Source organism: Pyxicephalus adspersus, chromosome 6 (assembly GCF_032062135.1).
Source record: "Pyxicephalus adspersus chromosome 6, UCB_Pads_2.0, whole genome shotgun sequence".
NCBI classification, from domain to species: domain Eukaryota; kingdom Metazoa; phylum Chordata; class Amphibia; order Anura; family Pyxicephalidae; genus Pyxicephalus; species Pyxicephalus adspersus.
In genome coordinates this window covers 755,594-776,517 of record NC_092863.1, presented here as the reverse complement: position 1 = coordinate 776,517, position 20,924 = coordinate 755,594, and the positions used below count along the sequence as shown (strand labels likewise).

Sequence of the window (20,924 nt, the reverse complement as noted above, 5' to 3'; positions counted from 1 at the left end):
AGTCTTAACGAATGTGGTGCAGGCTAGACATGTGAACCAATATCATGTGATCAGTCTGGATGAATGTGGTGCAGGCTAGACATGTGAACTGATATCCTGTGATCAGTCTGGATGAATGTGGTGCAGGCTAGACATGTGAACCGATATCATGTGATAAGTCCGGACGAATGTGGTGCCTGCTAGACATGTGCATTGATATCATGTGACCAATCTGGATGAATGTGGTGCAGGCTAGACATGTGAACCAATATCAAGTGATCAATCTGGATGAATGTGGTGCAGGCTAGACATGTGAACTGATATCATATGATCAATCCGGATGAATGTGGTGCAGGCTAGACATGTGAACTGATATCATATGAATAATCTGGATGGATGTGGTGCAGGGTAGACATGTGATGGTCTGGTTGTACAGATCCAGTGCAAGCAAGTGATAAGATTCTATGTGAAAGCTGTGACAACACTTCTTGTAATAGAAGCCAGCATTCTTGTCATGTGATCACTCACCTGTAAGCAGGTGAGCTGCTCAGATGGTCGGTATGTCAGACGTTGTATATGTAAAACTAGTGCTAGGTTCTGTGCATTGAGGTGACAATGTAGCTCTCCCAATGTGATATTGTTCAATAATAGTGCCTACAAATCAGAATCCACCTTGTACCCGTCTGACTCCATATTATTGGATTGCTTTGCGGACTTCGCATTTCCAAGATTCAGAATAGAACAAAGAAGTGACATTATGACATTGGCTTTGCACATGGCTGTACTCCTCTGTGTATTAGTAAAGGTCTGTTAGACTCTCCCAGCTTCAGTTTCCTCACGGTGTGAAGAGTTCTTAGAATAGAATCTGTGTTCTGATTTCTGGTGAGGCCGTCAGTGAATTTGGGTAAGTCAGCCGATGGTCATGCTGTCCATACAGACCAGATACTAGAAGGATTTGTCTCCTTCTTCTTCCTATTATTGTTATTATTAAATTATATTTATATAGTGCCAACATATTATGCAGCGCTGTACAATGCATAAAGCAACACTGCCTTCTATGGCTGGTTAATGGACAGGTCCCCTTTACATCATGGAAGACACAACCGCTACAATGTGTGCGCCTTTTCAGCTCATTTTTGCATTTGAGTAACAATCAGAATTGCTTCAAGGAATCTATTAGAAATGTTTGCATCCAATAATATATCAGCGCTGATCTTGATGTGGCGGGGATCTCCCACAGGGTATGTGAGGTCTTTGTACAGAAGGATCGGAGACTTTGTATTATTCTAAAATATTCATTCAAGCAATCTCAGGGTGTCGGAGCCCCTTTTTCTGGCGTCTGGTGATCTTTGGAGCCTCCCCAGGATAATGGAATGATTTGGGGTTTTGGTATCACCAGTCCTTCTAGCTTTCTGTTCCTCCTCCATGGTTCTAACAAATCCCTGAAACACCCAATTCTGGTTCCCGGCCACCACACGCATCCGTCTCGCACCCCTCAGGTACCTGGCAGTGACCAGCCGCTGTGATGAGTTCACATTTAGTGAAGTAATGATTTATGAAGCCATAGAAAAAGCAGGGGATTGTGGTACATCATATATAACACATATCCTTATGTAACATATAATAATAACATGGGAGGTGCGCTGTTTACTCCAGAGCAGCGGTCGCCACCCTTTCACACCCCACCGACCACTAAATTCATCATTTAAATCCCGCGGACCAATAATATGAAAAAGATAAATCCATTTGTGAAATAATGATCTTCCTAATGGTGCTGACAAGGACTGTGGGGGCTCTGATTCATTGATCAGCTCACGGTGAACTATTACTATTGTTACTATTATCATTAGTTGTATTATCTTTGGTATTAATAAAAATATGGGTTTGCTTTTTCCCACTCGTTATGGGATTATTTCATTCCAATCTAAAGCCAAACAAGAAATTATAGTTATCAAAGTCAAACTATTGGATGCCATTAAATATAACAGGTAAAGAGAATACACAAGTAAGGTCATACTTACTTAACAGATTATTATTATTTATTATTATTACACAGTATTAATATAGTGCCAACATATTACACAGCGCTGTACAAAGTCCATAGTCATGTGACTAGCTGTCCCTCTAAGGAGCTCACAATCTAATGTCCCTACCATAGTCATATGTCATTAATGTAGTCTAAGGTCAGTTTTTTTAGGGAGAAGCCGATTTTGGGGTGTGGAAGAAAACCGGAGTACCCGGAGGAAACCCACGCAGACACAGGGAGAACCTGCAAACTCCATGCAGATAGCGTCCTGGCTGGGAATCGAACCTGGGACCCAGCGCTGCAAAGGCCGGAGTTCTAACCACTGAGCCACCGTGCTGCCCCATCATCTGAGATGTAAACATAAAACAATGGGATGAGAATCGGTATTGGGGGAGCGGGGTGACTGTTATAATGGTGGAAACAATACTGAAGCGTACAGCTCGGCAGCGGTCGCCTCATAGAACTTATTACTACACTGACGTTACGCTGCGCCTGCCTTGTTTTTCCGTCTCTAGTACAGGTCGTGAATTTAGTGCAAAATAAAGGTGAAAATTGTCATTCAGAATTTAAGAATTTTTATTAGAATATTATTTTTGTTTTATTATTAATAAAACATAAAAATGGCAAATAATGTCCAACTTTTTTCGTAAACCACCAAAATTTTCTTGCGGTCCTCTGGTTGACGACGGCTGCACTGGACAGAGTATCCCTAATTATAAGAATGAGATAACGTCTTGTACCCGACGCGTCTCACCTGACAGGTTTCTTTGCGGAGACCATCTAAGAGTTGTAGTAGATTAGGAATATTCTAATAGGGATATCACCTTGACGGAGGCGCTGCAGTATGGTGAATCAATCATGTGATTACTCTCTCCTCTACAATGTATTATGAATGCTGCAGCCAGACTCATCCATCCTTCCCTCCGCTCCTCTTCTGCTGCATCTCTTTGTAGTTCTCTCCATTGGCTTCCATTTCACCTTAGAATCAAATTTAGGCTCCTGTGCTTTGCCTTCAAATCCCTCCACAGTTATTGCCCCACTTACATCTCTGACTTCAGTGCTCAACCCAGGTTTTTTTTTAACTGGGTAGGAAGAAATTTTAGGTGGGTGGCAAACCTTGTATTGTGACCCAACTTATCAGTAACTACCCAAAAACAGCCGGGTGGTTAATGAAAAGTGCCAGGTGGTGTGTCCAGCTAAATGGGCCTGGGGAGAACACTGGACTTGGTAAAAAAATACTCCCCTTGCCGCTCTCTCCGCTCCTCCAATGACCTACTACTGACTTCCTCACTCATAACCTCATCACACACACGGATACAAGACTTCTCTAGAGCTGCTCCAACTCTCTGGAATGGTCTCCTCGTCCTACTCGGCTTGCTCCTACTTTCAAAAGAGCGCTCAAAACCCATTTTTTTCAGTCTTGCCTACCCGGCTTCTTCTGTCTGCTAAACCCTCACTACTTCCCACCATTCCATATCCCCCTCCTATTGTGTGTGAAATTCCCCCACCTACTAGATTGTAAGCTCTTCGGGGCAGGGTTCTCTCCTCCTCCTGTATCACTGTCTGTATTAGTCTGTCATTTGCAATCCCTATTTAATGTACAGCGCTGCGTAATATGCTGGCGCTATATAAATCCTGATTAATAATAATAATAATAATAATAATAATGTGAAGTGAACCTCAAAACTCCTTACACCCTACTGTCCCTTTACCAAGCTTGGCTGGGTCACCCCACAAGAGCTGGAAGCCGTCCAATCATCTGCAGAACAAGAAGTAAGGCAGGGCATGCTGGGATTAGTAGTCCCTCAGCTGTTGGAAGAGCGCCCATTATGCCAGTCACTGGCTCACAGACCTCAGCTACAAAAACTCTATCAAAGTACGACAAAGTCTTTAAAGAGTCCCCCGCCCTCCCCCAGAGCTGCTATAGTTTATAATATGTGACATGTGTATGTTTTTGTAGTGAATAATTTATTGCTGCTTGGAGACGAAGTTTATCGCTGTCTCATAAATTGTTCAGCCACTTCAAGTCATCCTTTGAAAAATCCCTTTGATGTTAAAAGATGCCCCCCCCCCCCCCATCTCGTTTCTTTTTCTGATCACTCTGTAAAATGAATTTTTATTTATCGTATTTTATGCTTTATTTGTGCTCTAACTCTTTACATGTTTCATACAACTCACGCTTTTATGAGCCGCACCGCTCCATGAAAAGGTTGTCACTTCTCCCAGGGGCTATAAAGGGGGGATCTGTGTCCCCCAAAATCATCAGCCCCATGTGCTACTGACCACAGGATAATCTCATGCAGATGTGAAAGGTCCCTTCAGTGTGAAGGCAAAATCCCACATCAGGGCCTGCCTCTGAAATCTCTGATCAGCAGGTGAACGGCCGACATTTATGGATCAATTCAGAAACCATGGCTGCATTTCACCAGCAGCCGACCTGCATTTCACCGGCAGCCGACCTGCATTTCACCGGCAGCTGACCTGCATTTCACCGGCAGCCGACCTGCATTTGACCTGCATTCGACTTGCTTTAAGCAGGTTTTGCATTTCTATACGTTAGTATGGGAGTGCAGCAGCCACTTTAAACAAGCAAAGCTTGTCAACACCGGCCTATACTGATCCAACTTGCTGGCTGCACCCCCGAATATTTCCATCCCTCTTCTAAATTTACTTTGCACTGTCATCACTAGAGGCAATATAAAGTATACCTAGCAGATTGTGACAATTGGATTGTGTATAGCTGGAACAACCACCACTCATGCACCCTGACTCATACCCAATCAGAATTTGTATTCCATTGGTGCAAGGATTCCGCTGATTACTTTTTGGTGTTTGCCAGGATTGTGATCCCCAACTCCCTGTTTCCAGACTTACATCCTTTGGGAAGAATTTTGTAGGCATTTTAGGTCATCCATTAATAAACCCCCCCAAAAAACTAAATATTAAGGGTTTTATTTATAAATGATTCCCCCATCAATTCGCTCATATTGTTCATTTATTTCCTGTTATGGCAGCTGTGCATTTTTGACAGCTGGCCACTAGGTGGCAGTACGAGCAATAGTTTTAATGGGAACTGAAAGGAGAAGTGTCCAGGGATTCGACCATGTCAGTGAATCTCTGACCAATTGACTGGGGGGAATCATTCATAAATAAAGCCCTGTGTTACCGGTATATGAGTATGTTATAGGTTAGGGGCACAGGGATGCAATGCACTATCAGGGTTGTTTTATAGGCCCAGTGAGTGCTGCAAAGGGAAGATCAGCCTGCAGAACCTTCACAATTGGGGAGGTCCAAACTACTGTCAGGAAAATCTATACAGAATATGGAAATCACTAGAAATAAAATATTGAAAGAGCTTTACAGAAAAGAAGCACCATTTATTTGGGTGTCTTCATTAAAATAAATACATTTTTGGTGTCTTGGCACTTTCATTTGTTAATGTAGAAAATAAATTATTGAAAATATGTTCTGAATATTATTATTATTATTATATTATTCATCAGCAGCTTGTGACTTTCACCTCCAAATGAAGGAATCTTGTATACTTCTGTGATTGCTGCTCTCCTTCCTGTCCACCAGGTGGTGCTATTGTCCTACTGTTGTCTGGCACAGCACTGATATGTATTGATGATCAGTGATTGATCGGTGACTTTTTGTGCACAAAAATACCACCGTCCTCCCTTTCTCCTGTCCCGTTTCCAGGGCCCATAGGTGGATCTGTAGGGCAGCTCCATGCACATAACCTAGATACAGTAATGTCATCCAATACATAAATATGTTACTGGTAGGATCTAAAGACGTAAATAAAAACAAATGCATCCACTACATCTAAGGAGGGGTATTTTACCATTTGCTTCACCTGGCAGTCATGCTCTGGGTTACAGGACAGATCAATCCAGGTGAAAGCTTTACAAGTGCTAAACTTTCAGCCAAGGCCATCACAAAATCTGTGTGTAGCGTTAGTGTTTTCCAGCAGAATGTGACAGAGAAGGACCTCTGTTATATTTGTGCGGCGCCTGGTATTGGCAGCCACATGTGAAGTTTTAGGTTTGGTGATGGTCCCAGCATCTTCCACAGACAGAGCGTCACATACTGATGACACGTGTGTTCCCCATGCCGCTCTGCCAGGACTGATAACCCTGGGACAGCACAATGTGACATACTCCAATCATAATCCCGGGGGACGAGCATGGCAGACATTGGGTGACAACAACATCCAGTAAACCCGGCTCAGCATCCCTGCACCCTTCTATGCAGCTTGCATCCATTCATTGCAGCATTGCATTCAGCATTATCCTTTACATTTCCTGCCATATCCACGCCATATATACCATTCATATATAACCCTCTACACAGCTAAAACAGGCCAAGCACGGGGTTGTGAAAGGTCACAGGATCTCTACTATGTCAATGTGACAAGCACAGAGGCTGGGACAACTTCCAGCCACTTCCAGGGCCAGGACAATGTACTCACAACTTCCAGGCCTGGGACAATGCGTTCCCTGCTTCCAGGGCCGGGACAGTGTACTCACAACTTCCAGGCCTGGGACAATGTACTCACAACTTCCAGGCCTGGGACAATGCGCTCACAACTTCCAGGCCTGGGACAATGCGTTCCCTGCTTCCAGGGCCGGGACAATGCGCCCATCACTTCCAGGGCTGGGACAATGTGCTCTGCGCTTCCAGGGCCGGGACAATCCGCTCAGCACTTCCAGGGCCGGGACAATGCGCTCAGCGCTTCCAGAACCGGGACAATGCGCCCACCGCTTCCAGGGCCGGGACAATGCGCTCAGCGCTTCCAGAACCGGGACAATGCGCCCACCGCTTCCAGGGCCGGGACAATGCGCTCAGCGCTTCCAGGGCCGGGACAATGCACTCAGCGCTTCCAAGGCTGGGACAATGCGCTCAGCGCTTCCAGGGCCGGGACAATGCAACAATGCGCTCAGCGCTTCCAGGGCCGGGACAATGCACTCAGCGCTTCCAAGGCTGGGACAATGCGCTCAGCGCTTCCAGGGCCGGGACAATGCAATCAGCGCTTCCAGGGCCGGGACAATGCGCTCATTGATTCCAGGGCCCGGACAATGTGCTCACCCTTTCCAGGGCCGGGACAATGTGCTCAGCGCTTCCAGGGCCGGGACAATGCGCTCACCCTTTCCAGGGCCAGGACAATGCGCTCACCCTTTCCAGGCCTAGGACAATGCGCTCACCCTTTCCAGGCCTAGGACAATGCGCTCACCCCTTCCAGGGCCGGGACAATGCGCTCACCCCTTTCCAGGCCTGGGACAATGCGCTCAGCCCTTCCAGGGCCGGGGCAATGCTCTCAGTGCTTCCAGGGCCATGACAATGCGCTTATCGCTTCCAGGGCCGGGGCAATGTGCTCAAGGTTTTCCAGGCTGGGTACAATTGTCAGGTAAATAAGGAAAAGAAAAGTCTGTGCAACGACTAAATAATCTTAGTGAGAATTGGGATTAATTTATTGATTACATCAATCAGTAAAATAAATCATGTTCATCTAAGACTCCACACAATGTAAAGGAACGATTAGGAGATATAAAGTTGTCACCTTCTCTCAGGATGTTACTAATTAAGGAGCTGTATGGCAGGATCTCTTTCCTAAATTTCCTCCTCTAGGTGAAGAATGGACTTGAAAAGAATACTTATACTCACCTCCATGTCCTGCCTGCAGCGCCCAGCGCCTTCCTCATAGAGTTCTGTGCAATGCAGAGTGACGCAGCAATGGTCTGAAGTGTCTTCTCACAAGATTTCACATTCTTTGTGCAATACTGGAATCTTACCAGCAGGGCGGCGGCGTTATAATTATTATTAATAAACAGGATTTATATAGCGCCAACATATTACGCAGCGCTGTAAATTAAATAGGAGTTACAGAGAAGCAATGCAGAAGGGGGATTTTTTACCCCCCAGGAGTAGGTGATTTAGGAATTGGGAGAGGACCTGGGCCATTTATGTCAGAGGCCCTTAGTAACAGGCGTCATCCTTTATTCTTGGTGGATAAGAGGACCTGTCCTCAGTATGACAAACAAAGATTCTGCTGATACTTTTCTGTCCAGACATTTTGTAACACAGAAGATTACAGATTTCGGTACATTTTAGGGGTGCTGATTGGGCGGGATGGTGAGGAAGGGGTGATCATGTAAAAATAATACCGTTTCTTACATTTTATCTTTTTACTTTTAGGTCGCAGAATTCATGCAGCTGGAAAGTGCGGATGCGCTCCCCTAGCCCCACACACAAGTCATCGGAGGATCCTTTAACCACCCGGCCCATAGTAAGTCCCCCAGATTTCTCTCCCGGTGTAATCCGTCAATTGTCTCTAAGACCAGGAGCGCATAGTATAAGTCCATCTGCAAATACAGTACAGAAATGCCCACAGATCTGATAACTGTGCCAGTGAAATCTCTATGTTGGTGTGACAACTATGCCGCCCTGCTTCTGAAGTGTTGTCACTTGCCTTACAGTGTGCTGAGAAGATTGCAGCCAGTATTGTCATTGTTGTGTAGCTCAGCACCTGGCCACACTTGTTCATCCTCACTGTTACCTGGATGAAGAGCCCTGCCTCTGCTCCTGACACCCCCTTACTGAGAGCTGCAGTGTCCAGGAGGGGTGTGTGAGACATAAATGGAGGAGAATTCAGCTTAGCAGTAACTGGAGTTTTACCTGGTCCAGTCCAGGGGTAGTTTTTTATCGGGGGGGGGGGTTACTTTTGATATCCCCACTTTGGGTCACAAAGCAATAGATCAGCCCCCTCTGTTGATTTTACCTGGAACATAGAGCAGAATACAACACATGTGTGATTTGGCCCCATAGGTTTGTTCTGAAGCAGCTGACTCCTCCAAGACATAAAACAATGCATTCCGCAGCACATTTCAGAATTCTGTCCATGCCAGGAACTTCCTGGAAAACAGTTTCTCCTTTAAATAGATCAGACATTGGCCTGACCTACGACCTCACTGTTATCAGTCTCACCCAGGAATTTCAGGCTGCAGCTCCCCGTCCAATCAGGAGCGGATACCTCTATAGGAACAATATCACAAACATTTACAAGAGCAGCTCAGAAATGTCTTTTATGTTTTATCGTTTGCTTGTGTCCCGCCGTGACTTCATTGTACAAGGCCAAGACCTCCCAAAATATCCACCCGTTATACCTGGGAAGAATGGTACGGGCAGATCAAAGGCCATTATCTCAGCCACATGTAATGTACAAAGCTGCAGCCAGACAATACCATGAAAGCTGTATTCATAGTGAACTCTAACTTATGTCTACACCACTAGCAGCATGAAATCCTTGCACGTAATAATATGAGAAACAATGCGTATTTCACTGGGATGTCACTAATAATAAGTAATAATTATAACAGTGATGTCATTATAAGATATCATGGATTTCACTGACATGATGTATTCTGTCTGTAGGGGGATCTCACTGATGGGCCCTCAGCCAGCCTAGATGACAGCGACATAGAATCCCGTCTGAACAGCTGGAATCTCGGGGTAACATGCACACATCTAAATATTGTTATTTGCTGAAATGCCCCATCATACTGCTGAAGTAACAACCATTGAGCCGGAAAATCCTACATATAGATGCCAATCTGGGTTTATTATATTCAGAATGAAAGAAGGGGAAAGGGAGATTTTCAGCATATACAACGGCAAGGGAAAAGTTTCTTATGTATACAGCGTCTTCCTACCCAGAACAATTTGGGGAGAATACTGATTCCTAATAAAAAAGGCGATGCAGTCACCAGTTAGTTATAACATTTATATTATTATTGCATGTAAATCATCAAGGTGTCCACTATGGTCCATCTAGATCATGTGTTTTCTGAGTTTCCACAAATATTGGTCATTTTTCCAATATATTATTACCAATATTTATACGTGGAAACACAGAAATAACAGTGGAACCCTTTACTTGGACACCTTAGTGATGTACACGTATCATTATTGAAGTGTTAGATCTAAATGGTTACTGTGTTACTTTTTAATGTTTTTGGGTCTTTTAGACTTTTTTTTAATAAAATTATAAATAAAGTTGTATACATAAGAAACTTTCTCCTATGGTGTTGTATATGTCTCATGTCTCCCTCCTTCTATCACTTAGTATTTCATTGATACACTTAGCTGAGCCCCAGACCACAATACAGTAAGGTTGCATATATACACCTAATTGTTGTTGTTGTACGAATGAGTGCTGGACATACAAAGCCGTTCTACTCTATGGAGATTGAAGCACAAGTGAGCGGCACCCCGCTGTGCTCTCCTCCCTTCACATCCATTGCGGTCGCTCATCGTCTGGCATTCATAGATCCGTCAGGATGGATCCATTAACCACGTCAGGCGACTTCTACACACACATCAGAATCTCGCCTGAGACGAGCCCATCCGCTTGTGCTGGGTGAGAATCATCTGTGTGTGTACTTACTGTACATAGAAGGGATCTGAAGTCGGCAGTGCTCTGACATTTTACAGCCCATTGACGTCTTGGTGTACTGTGGATAATAGTTGTGTCAGGTTTCTAAATTGTGTGTTATCAGCCTCTGGGGGAGGGGGATTACAATCATAACTTTGTGGGCCATTTATAGACAACATACAGTAAACTGTCACCAAACTCCAGAGGTACAACAACCCATCTGGGCCTAGGCTTTTATTTTTGCTGTCTTACACACCTGACCTATAAGGCTGGGATTAGTTTTCATAAATAATCCGATTTGTCTCCTAGGACCCATCTGCCGTCACTGTGCTATATAAAGCAACGCACACGTCAGGTGTTTGTCACCTGCGACACTTGAGGCTGTCATGCTCGTCTCAGGTGAAAATTAGACAAGTGTACAACAGGCCATCAATTCCGTTCAGCAATCCACTCCGGCACAAAAAGGTGTCGCCAACTTGTCCTCCATCCTCCCCTCTCCAGCAATGAAGTGACATTCCTTTATCCGCTATCACAAAAGACCGTTTCCAGTGACAAAATCAAAGACCTGTACCTAATGTCTCTCCATGAAGCTTTCTGATATTTTGTGGTAAGGGCAGTGACATGGCACGTGGGTACACAGGTATCTGGGTCATGGAGGGAAAGTGCTGCGCATAAAATTGGCGGAGACCAGTATGGCTCTGTACTCCTGAGCAGAGTTCTTCTTTAACACGAAGCCTTTGTAGTGTGTGTTAAAAGGCCTATTAGCGTAATCTCTGTGTAATGTCAGATAAGAGGGAAGGATTAATGAAGTCATCACACTTCTTCTTCAGCATTAATCTTCTGCTTTGAACTGGGCCGTCTGTGCGCCTTTCTTGAGGCTCCTTTATGAGCGCACTTTGAATGGCGTCCTTCTCCGAGTTCAGCAGAATGACAATGGCTCTGCTCTCTGAGCCAAGCTTTGATTCCCGTCCTCTCTGTGATGTGTCTTTGTTTGGCCATCGTTCTGTTTATTGTCTGCGGAGAATTAACGCTTTGTCCAGCGTGGACAGCTGATGTCACTTTTGCTACAATTTGCATTCTTCACAAAGACAATATTGTAAGGACGCATGAAAACTTGACATCTGAGAACGGCCGGGCAGACGCTGATCTGAGCCGGGGAAAATGCCCGCCTTGTTAGCAGAGGGGGATCATTTATGTAGGATGCACTTTGATGTGGACTTGTATGGAGCCATTGCTGACCCCTCAGTTCATTAGGGCCCCCGCGCCTCGTGCCTCACGCACTTTACATGTTTCTAGTTATTATTAAAGGAAGCTTCCGATACATTAAATGGACCTGCTGGTGATGGTAATAGTCCGCAGGAATAATTCCCTGACGTCATAATATACAAGAAAAGGGTCATTTATTAACAAAAAGCTGACCTTATGCTCTAGCTGGGGCTAAGCTAAGATGACCCTATCAGTTTGCTGCACGCAGAAAGGAGCATTTCCTCAGTCTGTAACTTTGTAAGTGAGAAGCTGCTGCAGGGTCTGATCTGTGATTTGTGCACCAGAATTTACACAACTGTTCGGCCAGTATATCAGTCCAGGAAGTAGATGGTGATTTTAGAGGATGCCTGAACAGAGATGGTACGTATCTGGTAAAATGAAAGCAGATTAAAGCTTTGTCAGGGTAAGTATTGTGATTTCTGTGATAACAAATACCTGGAAGTTTTACAATGACACATTGCTGAGCCATTTGCACTTACTATAACAATATATATGACAACAGGTCAGCATTAGGTGATTGCTTGTTGTGATGTAGAAAGGTCCCTCACGGTTCTCATGTCTCATTGCTTGGCAAGGATTTCCGTGAATATTTCTATTCTGTAGCTATTGATATTGGCCGTTCTAGCGTAGTCATAAAATCTTTGCAAAGTAGTAGTTTGGCCTTCACTGTGATCACACGAGTCCTAATGTTGTAATTAAACGCATTGCCCTCCCAGTGCCCATACAAGCAATAACCCAGTGAAGGCGTCTCATCCAGGATATTGCATTGCTTGGAATGATGTGCAGATATCTGAGAGATGAGGCAGGCAGGAGCGGGGGACAGAGAACCAGGACTGTTCCCCTGCTGTCATGTGTCTGTCATAGCTTAGGATAGGAAATATTTAATTGGCACGTAGGAAACGTTTTCTCTTCCCTGGGTATCCAGTATTCCCCTTCCATGTCTTCTGCCCACCAGTAGGGGGAATGCCAACTCTGCATCTGCCCTCTGCACCCAATCACCGGGGCCCTCTGACTTTATCGGGGTCTCCATGTAGCAGATTTGTGTCCTCCACACCCCACACACATCAGAATCAGACTTTGTATTCTCTTATACTTGTTTCTGTTTATACACAAATCACAGCCTATAAAACTAATATCTTAGTATATCATGGAATCCATGCGTGGCACTGAATGCAGCCTGCATTTTATTTCCCAGAACTACAAAAACTTTCTGACTGTTTGGGAATCAATAAGAAAGATTTCCCCTCACTTCCTGCCCTGCTGACAACGGTCGGAGCAGTGGGAAAATGGACAACAGGCATTGCAGGCAGTAATAAAAAATTATAGCATTCCTAAGGAAACAAAATGTATTTCTGGCTGTGCACAATATTATGATGAATAATGATGAAATGTTGTCACCGGGACAGGATACAAGGGCTTCTTCATAACTAAAGAAACATGGCTCAGGCCAGGTGACACCATAAAGCATTGGTTTACCCAGGACACAGAGCCTGTGGTTTCCTTTCATCACCCCCTGAACACCCCTCACACAATGGTGGGCCGGTAACCCCAATGCCCACCTGTTTATTGGTGAGGACCCCCAGGTCACATCTCCCAGGTTTACCCCTAGACCTCTGAGCGTTGTCACTCTCTGCCATGCAGCACCCAGGATGAAGTACACAACTTTAAGCATGTTTCTCATTTCATGTGTACACATTTCACCTGTAATTAGATTTCTATAGGGCAGCCACAATGGTAGTCCCTCACGGCCCCCATGTTTCATGTCAGGGCAATGCTGGTGGCCGAGACTTGCATACAGCAGCCCGCCAGAGAGAGGAGACCCTCCCGTCAGATTCATTAGGAGAAGAAAGACTTTAATAAAGTATGTCAAATTGCGGCTTGTAGTCATGGAATATTCTGGGCACAGTTCAGGCTCAGTTCAGCTCTACGCGTTTCACATTCGCCGCTCTCCCTCAGCCCCGTTGTGCTGGCAGTCTCCTCCATCATACATCTGGTTTGTGATTGCCTCCTTACTTACATGCTGCTTTCATCACACACTTAATACCATTTCCCTGTGACTTGGTGTATTTGTTTCTTTTTACCCCCCTCCCTCCTCCAATTGGCAGCAAATCTCATCCTTTCTTTTTTTCTCTCATCCCCTATTTTATTTTTTCTGTTCTTGTGGTCACCTCATAACAGCTAAAAAGTTTTCAAAATGACAATCTTAAAAGGAAAAATGTTGAGACAGTTTTAAATGTTTACAGAGGGGAGGGAAGGGGATTGTGTTACTGTGGATTACAGAGTGGGAACATGAGACATCAAAGCACATCTGGAGAGAGAGAGGCACGAGAGCGGCCGTACAAAATATTACCGACGCGTTGTGTGTTTGGGGAGTCACAATGTAATGCCTACACATGTTTTGTCTTCAGACAAGTTTGTGTAAATAGTTGTTTGGTTTTTCTGTATTACGGCTCGGAGGGGATGTTTGCTGCTTGACCTCTGAGGGAAGATAGAGGTGACGTTATGTCGGTGCCCCAACATCTGTCCAATCGTTACCCCAACATCTGTCCAACCGTTACCCCAATTAACCCCAATCCTTCCTCACCCCATGTCAGAGCATGTGACAGATTTACTTCACCTCTGTAATGTCTGTGTCTGTACTGTCATCACCTGGATAGTCGTGTAGGAACACAACACCAGAACTACATGACCCAGGAGCCTTTTCCTTATACACAGTGTGTTGGCAGGCTATGAAGAGTCAGGGAGGCAGCAATGAAGAATAAAGGACAGGCATAGACGGAGTTCTGTAATCCTGCGACAGAGCTGACAACACTGCTTGGGATTCCAGTTTACCAGCAGCAGAGTTGTCAGCTACCTACAGGAAGCTCACTGGAATATTTTCTCCAACTCTGATCATTTGATTCTGAACTAATGGAGGAGGTTAATGACTAGGCACACACTCCTTGATTGGCTATGAAATAAAACAATTCCAATAATAAAGAGACCAGGAGCTGTACGGCTTTACTGGAAGGTCACTCCGCTGAGCAAGAGGAGAATCTGAGCAAATGTTCTTTATAGCTGAGCTTTAGGCGGGTTCCTCAAGAGACAATGGAATTCATTTGTGTATTCAAAGTTCAATCTCTGCTATACCTGCACTCACCTGTGAGAGGGAGGGGCAACACTCTGAGCCAATCAGGGCTGTGCTACTTGCCCACTGCTGTCCAGTTATCTTCCTTACTAACTTACTAGATGGGAAAGCTCAAATACCTGATCAGCGCTCTGCTTCTCCTATGTTATCCTGGACCTGGCTGCATTTCATTATTGATAAGCGGGATCACAGACTCGCCGTTGCTGTCTGGCATAATGACCATAAAACTGCCTACACACATTTACAAATGTAAAGCGGTCCCCCGCGGTGTATTTGTTTATTTGCCTGCAATTCTTCTTATATGATCCATGACCTACAGCCCTTAGCCCACTATTAGCTTTACAGAGGGATGTAAATGTGCCCACTCCATACCCTGGGGAATGAAGTTGCTCCTTTAAACTTTGGTCATAAAGGGGCCCTTCCTTGAATGGGTTTACGTGTATGGCAGTGTATACGTGGCCTTATTGTTCCTTGTTTGTCCGGCTCATTTTAATAAACAAGCCTTCCCGCTGCTATACATCATAAATACCTTCAAGGGGTTGTCACACAATTCTGAATTCAAACAGCTTTTATGGTACACTGTATGGTGAAATATGAACATATGACCATCCCCTATTTAATGTACAGCGCTGCGTAATATGTTGGCGCTATAAAAAATCCTGTTTATTAATAATAATAATAATAATAATAATAATAATAATCTCACCTGTAATAATCTCTATTCTTCTGCAAAGACTTTCCACAATATTTCATACAAGTAAGTTTCTCTATTCTGATCCTGCCAGGTCATTATGGAGGTGACTTTGTGTTATGCTGGAAATTAAAAGTTTCTTTGTGACCACAAGGCTGGAAGAGCACAATACAGATATATATAAATATTTATTATATATAAATATATATTATACATTGAGACAGTTCATAGTGATTGCTGTATTTCAGGTTAAACATTGTGTTCTTTGCTTCCTTTCTTAACAGATAGAAAATCCTCGGTATCTACGGGAAAGATCTTTGCCTCTAACATCGGTATGTAGTTCAGTTTCCGCATTGTTATTTATATTTGTATATATTTCTATGCTTCATGTACTACTCATATCTTGCCATATCAGCAAGGACTCTCCTGGAGGGTTTGCCATATAAATACCATGTATAAAACAGATTCGTTACCCAAGTACCATGGGGCTTATGTGTTATAATATCTGATTCTGAACCAGTATCTAATTTTTCTGGTTATTTTCTGTGGGTGAGCACAGACAGCTCCCATTTCAGGCATTGACACTCTTAAAATAAAATCTATCTTTTTGCAGTTGTCTCCTGATTCCCGACTCAGAAGAAGCGCTGATTATCGGGATGAACAAGCTCTCTTCCGACTCCATAAAAAAGAGGTGCGATCACTAGCTGAGTGTCTTCTGCTCACCAGTTAATGTTAATAAATTTGTGTTGTGGTTTCTAAACATAAGAAACGTCTGTAAGACTAAAATACCAAAAGTCTTCTCTTACTTTGCATTGGTCCCCTATGCATAGAACCACCAGAATCTGACTATGTACAAGTCATTGGGGCCACATTGTACCAATATGTAGCAGCATCTGTGTTCACATCAGCACATCGGCATAAATTTCCCTCATCAGTGTTACAAATTTAAAATGAAGTCTGAACTCTCTCACTTATATATTATAAATACACTGTATTATTAATGCTTATCACCCAGTCACATGGATCCGGGCCCCCCAAGAACCCTACATAGTAGTCACTTCCCGTATACACTGAGCCTTGATGATCATTTTTCATATTAGTGCTCGTGGTCACATAGATATGTGTGACTAGTCCAGCATCTATATGAATCACATTGCATGGAACACAACATTGTGAACCCAGTATTTGCAGCTCACCGTGCAGAACTTGTCTTATAAAGAGTAAGAATACATAGAGGATTATGAGGAAGGGTTAATGCATGAGATAAGGAATCATAGGTGTTAAGGCGATTTCTTCCTGATCCCAGATCAGGTTCTCTATCGTGGCCTTTGTTTTCAACGTGTTGGGAGCAGTGAATAACACACAAGCAGCTCAAGCATGTAGTTATATCACTTCTTAAATCCTTATTATCACATCACAGTTTATATAGTCAGACAACAAGGTGGAAGGTAAGGATGGAGCAAATATTGACCTACTGATGAGGATATAACTAGTTATAGACACAACTCAATTATCTGCAAAATATAGCAAAAAACAACTTAACTTCAAACTCGGCAATATTTCATTCCTTACAATAGGCATTATCCTAAAGGGGGATAAGATCAGAGGTGAAACTTGTATGTGTGATACACTGCTGCTTATTGTGCTCTATTGAGGTCATTTGTACCCTCACTTCCTGTCCTGGACATAAAACAGGAAGTGGGAGGTTATCTCTCCAGAGTTGTTGTCACTAGAATTGAAGTCACTAATGAGAGATTTCCCCTTGATTCCTTATTACAGACAACAGTAAGAATTTGTTTTTCTCATCACTTTGTTTTAATGACAATGATCACAAGATAAATCTGTCAGCAGAGAAGCAGACAGCAATAAGAACTAATATCATTGAGTATTATAGGATCTCAGAAATGTCCCTGGCTCGGCTCACATTTGGCACGTTTAGCGGTGGTTGCACCGGGTGACCTCCAATAGCCCAGACTGGTAAAGTCAGATTTCATCACATTTATCTGTTTAAGATTAGAAGCGCTAAAGCAGCAATTCCCAGCAAGTCTTCCTCTGTGAAATCCCCATCTCCTGGCCCCTTGGTGGGCTGCCTGAGCAATGAAGGAGTCAGGGAAACCAAGCCTTTGAAGTGGTTCTCCAAAACTGACTCAGGCATTCTGGAAATGTTTAAACTTTCATGAATTTCACAGAGAAACGTGCTGGTTTTGTGTAGCCACTGACAGGAGGATTACATCCCGATATGAAGGCACTGTCCTCAGCTGGTGACCTCATTTTGTTTTATTGCGGGAGGAATGCATGACCTGAGCTGGTGACTGCTGGTAACCGGGGTCGCCATTTATATTATCCACATATCTGTATCACTAATAGAACTTTGTTTAGTTCATGTTACCAGAAACTTAGCTTTCAGTAGAGTAGGAAAGGGATAAAGTACAATATAACTCAAACTTTATTTTTTGCAATGTCTGTGCCATTGGAAAGATTCCCCTTTACTTTCTGTTTCAGAGACAAAACAAGCAGAAACAAATAAATTCCCAAAGTTAGGCAAATCCACCATTAGGAAGTTATTACCAGAAAAGGTGTCCTCATTAAAATATTTTCTTATTATTCCTGGTAAAATGATAACTGTAAAACTCTATATTTTCTATTCATTTGTGACCTGACTCTCCCCGTGCAGCAATAATTATAGATAAATAAATAGTTTAAAAATAATAATAATGATAAATAGTTTTATCCTTCCACATGCAAAGTTTATCTTCAAGCTTTTTACATGGCACAATTATTTTTTATTCAGTGTGATAGTTAAAGTCTGCCCCTGACCCAAAACTAAAATTAGCCTTTCATGATCATCGCACACACAAATTTATCCATTAAAAATTATTGGAATAGTCCAATCAGAAGTGTGTGATGGAATATGTAGATCCAAACTATACTGGTGACACAGAAGGTCTTTTCTTTACATGATAAGGTGGCCATCATGGTACCTGAAACCTCTGGGTCATCCCTGGCTGCTTGCATCTTTTCCATATGCATTAGGACAATGATAGGCAATGCTTTCTCTGCATATAGGCAGGATAAAAGTACACGGGTCAGGAATACCTGCAGGTCACCTGTATGTAAATAACCCCATACTTCAATAATATGGTATACAGACACAATCAGAGCCATAAACCCACAACCGCGGACACCTCTGCAAGACACAATCAGAGTTAAACAGCAGGGAATGTGCGTTCAGAGACACAATCAGTAACAAAGTGACAGAAACTACAAAGACACAATCAGTACCATACTGACAGAACCATTTACTTCTCTTCAGAGATAGACGCAGTACCCTTGTGACATAATTAGGAATGCCATAAGACACAATCAGTACCATAGTGACAGAACCAGGACACAATCAGTACCATAGTGACAGAACCAGGACATAGTGGAGTCAGACAACTGATCCTGGTCAGTGTTGTGTGATCCCTGGAAGTGTTACACTAACACATTACTCAGCATGGTGGTCTTAGCATGAAAACCTATATCTGATGAGAGGTCAGTTCATGACCCTGTATCCTAAATCATCTGATCATTTATGTAATTTATATCCTTGACAAAACCCTGTTTGTTTTTCTAGTTGGACTTAAAGATCAAAGCCATGGAAGCCAGGTTTCAGGAAGAGAAGCTAAAAGTGCAGCAGAAACACGACAGTGATATACAGAAGGTGAGTGAGCTGTAAGTTGCTCCAGGACCTATAGGTGATATGGGCCATGTTCAGCAAATTGTCACATATCAGATCCAGCACATTTTGTAGATGTGAGACCAATGTGCGGTGAAGTCTCAGATCTTACAAAAGCTGTGAAATGTTTTTCTCCATCCACATGACATTGTCTTGGCCTACTGCTAAAATATCTTTATGGCCATGTTATTTCCTGCAGTTTTATCAGTATCTGAATCTGCTCTGGATAGAAAATGAAATGACCCCATAAAACATATTTAACAAAGAACTTCCATAATATATTAAGTGTTTCTGTTTTTGCTTTGCCATTTGGCCCATTTATAAAGTAATGGAAAAATCTAGCAGTGGAATGGGGCAAAGTACAGCAAAACGTAATGTTTCATTTTACAAGAACCCCTTTTTGCTGCAGTCCTTTGTTTTTTTATCACACGGTGACGTATAATAACCTCACTCACTTCTCGGCACCGAGTGAACAGAGTTTTGTATGTGTGGCACTATGGTCTGATTACCGCACCTAGCTGTAGACATCAAATATTACAGTAAAATATGTTCCCAGCAATGACAAGTGAGATCCAGTGCTGTTCTGCTTGAATTCCACACATGTGAACCGATAAAGCGGCTTTTATTTTGCCGGTCACATGCCTGAATTTAGGCCCACAGCCTGAGCACAGTGGACACCACACGGTGACACATCAAAGTGGCAGCTGGCGGATGTAAGTATTTGGTCAGGTGGAGAGAAGACGCCAAAGCTGAAAGTGAATCTTGTGTGGACGCAGAGTCACGGGATGCTACCTGCGGAGCGCTATATGAGAGCTTTTGTCTGATCCCAGGCAGAGGAAAGACGATCCGGGTAATAAAGATAAAAATATCTCTTCACAAGCCTGTGTGTCTGCATAAATAAAGACCATGTGATCGCTCCTGTCCATCTCCCACAGCTGATGACGTCCTCCCCAAATTGAAGCAAAAACCATAGCTGGAGCTGAATCCCCATGAATTCTCAGCATTTTGATTTGTTCAAAGCCTGGTACAGATGTCAGATGGATTGTCAATGGGAACAATCCTTTGCGATTGTTTTAGTGACAGAATCCCAGGTACACACAGTACCCTTCTGTACAATGGGGAGGGGGGAAGACTTTGTAGGACCACAGTGTGGTTGTTTCTAATCAGTCGTTCATCTATTCACCATGGCGGATTGATATACAGCATTGGCGGACCACTGTACACCTGTCAGATCATTGTACTCACAAACCTAATAAAGGCTGTGGTGATAATACAGAAGCTACAAATCTGGTCTGTTAAACAGGAGAGCTGTGTCTGGCAGGCCACACAAATTAAAACATCATTCAAATACAAGAATTGTAAATATCTAATGTGGTATCAGCCTCTTGCTGTATCCCCTGTAGAGAAGAACAGATGGACATATTGACAGGAAAGTGCAGATAGTTACATTCTCATCATTCTGCTGCTTCTCTGTTCACTTTCCCGTCCAAGACTGCAGGAGAGATGAAAAGAATCCAATATTTTGCTGGCCCTCTCTGGTTTCCTATCTCGCTTCCTTTCTAGAAATCTCCGTCAGACTCCTTAGTATTCAGTGTGCCACATTACCATGCCACGGTGCCACTCGTGTACCATTGTAATGTACTGGTGGGGAAAGTGAACTTGCACAGCAGAGAACCCAAGCAT

The 20,924-nt window shown here is 43.4% G+C and overlaps 1 protein-coding gene across 1 annotated transcript in view; it reads left to right on the top strand.

The window, feature by feature from the left end:
• The window catches only part of CEP112 (centrosomal protein 112), a 97,315-nt gene that overhangs the window by 2,278 nt on the left and 74,113 nt on the right, over positions 1-20,924 (top strand). The window contains exons 3-7 of the mRNA XM_072414077.1: positions 8,204-8,294; positions 9,440-9,517; positions 15,808-15,855; positions 16,137-16,214; positions 19,140-19,226. Coding sequence (XP_072270178.1) covers positions 8,204-8,294; positions 9,440-9,517; positions 15,808-15,855; positions 16,137-16,214; positions 19,140-19,226 — 382 coding nt within the window. The remainder of the gene's footprint in view (positions 1-8,203; positions 8,295-9,439; positions 9,518-15,807; positions 15,856-16,136; positions 16,215-19,139; positions 19,227-20,924) is intronic.